This window comes from Chanos chanos, chromosome 2 (assembly GCF_902362185.1).
Source record: "Chanos chanos chromosome 2, fChaCha1.1, whole genome shotgun sequence".
In the NCBI taxonomy this organism is placed as follows: Eukaryota; Metazoa; Chordata; class Actinopteri; order Gonorynchiformes; family Chanidae; genus Chanos; species Chanos chanos.
The window spans coordinates 5,834,603-5,841,271 of record NC_044496.1 but is presented as its reverse complement, the minus strand read 5'-3'; the positions used below and the strand labels follow the sequence as shown (position 1 = coordinate 5,841,271).

The following is a 6,669-nucleotide window of genomic DNA, read 5'->3' as shown; positions in this document are numbered from 1 at the left end:
CTCTTACATAACTACATGGTTTTGAATAAAGCATGATTAAAATTAGCAGGACTCATTGGTTAGCGCAGTCAGAACTTCTCTAACTGGTAAAATTCTGTCTTTTCTGTTCAGATGGGTGGTATGGAAGCTGTCATCACAGGACTCACAGATGACTTTAAAATCCTCAAGAGGAACAGGAAGCTGTTCACATTCGCCACAGCGTTTTTGACCTTTCTGGTCGCCTTATTCTGCGTCACAAACGTAAGTTCCTCCAATCCGTGTAAGAGACTTGCTGGTCTGTGTCCTCCTAGCTGCATACACAGCTCACAGAAAAAGCCAAAGCAATGATGCATCAGATAGTCTAATCTGTGACATTGATTACAGAATATACTTGATTTGCTCCTTGCAATAACAAGGACAGTGATTGTTGGTTGACCTGTTAAATGTCAGGAAAGAGAAAACCTGTGTTGAAAACTCAAATGACGTAAATGATACAATGAAATAAATAAACCCAACATAACAGTACGTTTTTGTAGGCTTTTCTCTTCATAGACAGTTAATTTCAATGTAGAAAAGAAACTTCTGGTGTGCTAAAATAAAATAATAATAAAAAAAACATAGGTTAAAAGAACAAGCTAAATTAACAGTTATTCAATGTAGTTAATGCACAGATTAAAGCTGATCTGACTAACACATGGGTAGGAAATACATGTAAAGAAAGATAAGAAACCTGGACACTGATTAAAAATGCTTTATCAGATCACTACAACATAGTGGGAGGGAGGGAGCTCTTTTTTCCAGAGTTGAAGGGTTTTTTTCTCTTTCTTTCTCTCTCTTTTTTTTTTTTTGGTTTGAAAAATGAATCATAGTTGTGTGGATGTTCACAAATGATCAGGTCCAAAATGCGAACGAGCATAGTCCACCTAAAAGCCAGAAAGGCTTTCCCTCTAAAGTGTGATGCGTCATATCTGAGAAGTCAATTTTAGGAAATAAACACATTACTGAACACCAATCTGGGCACATAACACCGATTTTCAGTAACTCACTCCCTCTTGTCCATCCCACCTTTTTTTCTTATTTTAGGGAGGAATTTACGTACTGACTCTTCTGGACACCTACGCTGCAGGAACATCAATTCTGTTTGGTGTTCTGATTGAGGCCATTGGAGTGTCCTGGTTCTACGGTAAGCCTGTCTCCCTAACATGTGGACAATTAACATAAACAACCCCCCCCCCCCAATCACTTTTTTAATGGATATTTCTCTCTTTGTGGAGGCTGTCATGCAGCGTGAGAGCAGAAGCTTAAAAATCCTATCTCTTTAGACCTCAGATCAGTGTAAGGGATGAGAAAATCCACTCTTGCTTGGTTAGAGGCAAGCAAGTAGGACTGGAATGTAAAGACACAACAGAAAAACTGACCTAACCGAACATCAAATATTTTTATTCCAAGTCACATAATTGGCCATGACTGCCCTAACACACAAATCACATCTTATCAAAATATTATATCATCTTCTGAGATAAGAAGAGAAAGTGTCTTGAACGTCTAAACAGTGGTCTGCAGGCACTCCTACTACGTTCAGGAGAGTGTCCTGTGGTATGCATTCCTGCTGTAAGATTTATAAACAGACTGGGATGTACCATAGTCTGCAGACTGCCACGTTCTGAGTCTTAATTATTCTGAGTCTCCCTTTTCCCTCTCACTCAGTGACACCTCCCTTAGCCAATCCAGGCTCACCGCCAGCGCAGCTGCTGCAAGTCTTTGAAGGTCACTTGCCCTCCATCTTGTACTCTCTGTCTTCAGGTGCAAAACCCTTGGCTCATGCCACTTCAACGTCCCCCCTTTTTAGATGCCTGGAGCTACTGAAGACATTTCTGCCCCAATGCAGTTTGAGCACATGCTACACACATATCAGCTGTTCTTTAGCTTATCTGTTTGTACATGGACTCTCTCAGAAAGAATGGAAGGACTTAAGAGCAAAGTTGTGTGGCCCTCAGTTGTCACAGAAATACTCAAATACAAATACAGTTTACCGTTTGGTATTCAGCAGACACTTTTAAACCGAATCGACTTACAATTAGCGCATCAATCAGGTTTAACTACCTCATAAGCAAAAGATCGCAGTAGGAATGCAAATGTATTATTTTCAGTCCCGCGCTCCTGTGTGTCCTGCAACGATAAAACAGATATCTGCAAACAAAATCTGTAGCATAGAGACAAGGCTAGTACAGTAGATTTTTTTTGTAATACCATGAAACATAACATAAAAGAGAGTTACACATTAGGGGATAGGTGGATTCTGAGAATGTGGGCTTTCAGTCTTCTGCGGAAGATGGCGAGTGATTCCGTAGTTTTATAATGTTTGGCTTTTGTGTGATTTTTACCAAAGGACCAATTTATTTTTCTAATATGCACCTAGCAGTGTGATAATACAAAAAATACACATACAACACACAACATCATCTAAGTCAAAGTTCCAAAGGCAGGTCTTTCTAAAATAAGTGGCTAGTAAATAAATAAATAAACATAAGTGGAGGTCCAAATGACAGGAGAGAGAAAGAGAGAAAAAAAGATGTTTAACTGCAAAATTACCCTTAAGAGTACATTAATAGGACCTAACAGTTCACCCGACAGTGGGCTTACCAAAGAGCCCTAGCTTACTAGTGTAACTGGTGATGGGTAACACAAGGTCAGGTCACTAGTCTAGTCTTAGTCTCATGTGGTGCAACATGATAAGCTAAATGTATCCATGGTAACAGAGGAAAGACAGTCATTGAAGGGTTTCCTGGCATCTTAGGGACACAAAAGACAAAGCCATGCATACCCACTGGATGGATAGCATCTTCTGCCTTTCCGCTGAATGTCTGGCAGTAGACCTTCATTACTGAAACCGTCGCACGGAACATTGTAACAATAGCCGATACAGTGGCCTGTAAGGGTCAAAACTCAAAGAAATGAAATAACTGCGAATGACATCTGGTTGGTTTTTGTTTGCCCCCCAGGTGTGGACAGATTCAGCGAGGACATTGAACGCATGATGGGATTCAAGCCAGGACTCTACTGGAGACTGTGCTGGAAGTTTGTCAGTCCTACCTTCCTACTGGTAAGCTGCTGGGAAGACTGGAGAAAGGGTGGGGGGAGGGGTGTTTGTCTTGGACTTTAATTTGTCATCTTCATATTTTTAATAACCTTCTGTGGTACCTGCTGTTTAAATGAAAACTTCAGTATGTAAACACCAGCATCCAAGGACATGAATATTGGTCTATATCTTGGCCAGATGAAGCAATGGGATGGAAAAATGATTCCAGCGCCACGTTGTCATGCAGTGACGAGGTTCTAGTTATGCGTAGTTTGCTGTTCAATGCTGACTAAACGTTAGAAAAGTACGATGCGAGCTGGGATCAGTATTACAGCATTGGTTTGCTTCTCATCGCTCATGATTAGACTGCCTTAAATTCTACCATGTTCAGTCACTCTTTCTGACATACCTTTGCTCTCCTGTTCAGTTACATCCCTCCGTCTTCTCCGAGGGCGCGGTTTGATAACTATACAGTGAGGCTAAATGTCTAAATCTCAAAACGTTTTACATGCCGCGCAGGTCGTTCGGTTTGGACATGTCGAAATGTTTCACATATATCAAATGCAGATGTTTGTGTCAGAGGGCTTTAACATGAGCGGGAATATTAAAAGCACATGATCCGTCATAAGGGTGAAGCATTTATTTTATTCTCCCTGCATCAAGCCAAGTTACAATTCCAATTTTTTTTTCTATCGCTCTTATTTTTTTTTTTTCTCCTCATGCTTCTTATTGACAGCTCCTACGAAATCTTTCCTTCCCCTTTAAAGATTTACAGCACGAGCTAAAGAGGGGAAACTGAGAGGGGTCAGTATTTCATGTGGAAGTATGGTCTTCGAAAACGTGACCTGTAACATTCAGTAAAGAGAGTATTGTTTTTCAAAAAAAAAAAAGAAAAAAAAAAAGGTTGTCTTGGCCCTGTCTCAAGATAAAAGACTGAATGTACTGAACTTCTCTGCATGCACATGGCATTTCTGTAGACAAGGTAAAGTACTTTAGCCTTTGATATTCACTTTGAAATGACTAGAGGCGACCCGCTGAATGTAACCTCTGCTGATGAGGTCTGCTCTTTGGGAGATAAACAGAGAGTTTAGAGAAGGAACAGGTCACGGCTGGTCAGCTGGAAATGTCAATATCATCGTCCGATTGTGGAACACCCTAGAACACTGAGTCCTCTCCGAAATAAACTCTTTGACTCTGGATTGTCCTCACAATGTCTGACTTTTATTAAGTGTGTTAAACACAATGGAAATAAAGTGGGAGCTAAGTGGTGTCGTAATCACCTTGTGCTTGGATAAATCAAAGAGGGGATTAAAAAAAGCAAACTGATATGATGGATCGTTCTTGTATCTCTCCACAGTTTGTTGTAATAGCTAGCGTGGTCACTTCCCAAGGTCTGAAATATGATGAATACATCTTCCCTGGCTGGGCCAATGTGGTTGGCTGGGGCATAGCCATGTCCTCCATGCTGTTTGTCCCCGTCTATGCTGTCTACAAGTTCCTGAGTGTTCCAGGTTCATTCAAGCAGGTCAGTCCGTAATTATGACTTTCAAGATTCAGTTTTAAGCACCGCCCACAGTTGCACGATTTTGTATGATCACACGGTGTTTCATGTTGCGTTTTGGATATTATTATGAAGAAAGCATTTCCATTCAAAAGATGCAATTCCCAAATTCTTAGCTCACTATAAAGCCGTCATGGTTGATTCCGTCTGAGACTCTGACCGTTTACCCAACTGTCGTATTGTGCACTTACTGAAATCAACCATCCTACACATTTAAGATGGCAACGGTCCTTAGCATACTGGAAGCTTCTCTGTCTTGAACAACAAAAAAGTCATACAGACTTAAGCGTCTGTAGCTGCAGACAACAGGGACTTCAACTTTTGTGAAGTTGGTGAAATATTATACAGAGAACAAATGTTATCAGTGTTAACATTTTGATGAAGATGCACAGAACGCCAACGCACAAACAATGCATTCCCTCCATATCGTGGTGGTTCATTCACAAAGAAGAACTTGAAGAAAGAAAACATATTTTTACATCTCCAACTTTTGCTGACACTTATTATAATCATTTGTTTAATTTGGCTTAAGCATGCATTCCACCAGTTTTATTTTCTCTCATTCATTTAACAGGGACCATTAAACCAGTAACACTGCAGCTAATGACTTCGCGTCACCATCTGTTTCTGAGAGCAAAATTATTCTGTTATTCAACAGTTTATAACGGCTTTATGACTCAAAGTTTGTTTTTTCTTTCTTGTTTGCGTTCCATTTCAGAGGATAGCATATTGCATCACACCTGAACACGAACATCATCTTGTGGCAGAGGGGAATGTCAGGCAGTTTAAGGTAAGCCACATCAGACCAGCTACTTTTGAAAAGCTTCTCATATTTTATATTTGCACTATATGTAAAAATGATTTTACTTTTGTGAATTAAGTACACAATATAATCTCACTATCCTTACATGTTACACGTCCTTACAATTAAAAACTTGAGGCGCAGTCTACTCATTGGGACTTGAGGAAAAGCTAAATGCTTTACTCTAACAGAAACTTTTCTGGAACTTTTTTTTTTGCCGCACATGTGTTGATTAGCGACACTAATGGCAATCAAACCGGAGCGTTGAAGTGTTTGAAGATTCGGAAGGGTTGAGGCTGTAAAAATAGATGCCTTGATATGAAGTACCCTGTGCATCATTTTGCCTTGCAGCTAAAGCACTGGTTGGCTATTTAATGAGGACTGCCAGCAGGTGAACCATCAGCACTGCCAGGATGCTGGGAGAGAGGATGTGGGGTTGTTCTCGCAGATGTTCCTGAGACCCGGAGCACTTGCAGTGGACAGGGAGAATTGACCGCTTCTGTGTGCTTCTTGACTATGTACCGCCCACACAACTCTTATTTGTCTTTAAATACCTGGGGGGTTTTTTTGTTGTTGTTGTTTTTGTTTTGGTTTGGTTTTTACGGAAAAAAAAAACAACATTTCCAGTTTGTCTTTGTACTTTTTTTAATGATTATTTTTGACTTTTCGTTATTTTTTTGTCTGACTTTTATTACACCTCTCAAACCTCAAACGTGTGCGATGTTGGGACACTACGTTATTGTCGTAATTTTTCATCTTCATCTCTTATTTTGGGTCGAACATTTACAGATACGTTTTTAGAATAATCAGCTCATTATTCTGTTTGGGAAACAAAAGCTCCACCAGGAAAAAAAGGAAACATAAACCAAATCACATGCTAACGTGTGTGTGTGTGTGTGTGTGTGTGTTTGTGTGTGTGTGTGTGTGTGTGCGTGTGCATGTATGTGACTGAAGTAAGCTCCAGAACATTTCCTTTCTTGATTTGCTTCAAAGAATGTGCTTGTGCGTTCTGCTGAACGAGTGACGACAGACAGACAGTTCCCCTGAAGTGGATGTAGTTTTCTGCTTCATTTTTTTTCCCTGTAGTCTGGCAGAGTTAGTTTAACTGTCACGGATCACGAGATGAGTTCATCCAGCGTCGCACCTGGCCTTCATCCAGTTCTACCTTCAGCTCTAATTACTGCGTAAATGGCTGATTCGCCTTGTTTTGGTTTTGTTGTTGTTGTCGTTGTTGTTGTTGTTTTTTCA

At 40.3% G+C, this 6,669-nt stretch overlaps 1 protein-coding gene across 1 annotated transcript in view; it reads left to right on the top strand.

Moving 5' to 3' along the window:
• slc6a2 (solute carrier family 6 member 2) overlaps positions 1-5,796 on the top strand; it is a 23,073-nt gene extending 17,277 nt beyond the window's left edge. The window contains exons 9-14 of the mRNA XM_030794190.1: positions 112-240; positions 1,063-1,162; positions 2,982-3,082; positions 4,416-4,583; positions 5,338-5,409; positions 5,773-5,796. Of these exons, the coding sequence (XP_030650050.1) occupies positions 112-240; positions 1,063-1,162; positions 2,982-3,082; positions 4,416-4,583; positions 5,338-5,409; positions 5,773-5,796 (594 nt within the window). The remainder of the gene's footprint in view (positions 1-111; positions 241-1,062; positions 1,163-2,981; positions 3,083-4,415; positions 4,584-5,337; positions 5,410-5,772) is intronic.
• The last annotated feature ends 873 nt before the right edge of the window (positions 5,797-6,669 follow it).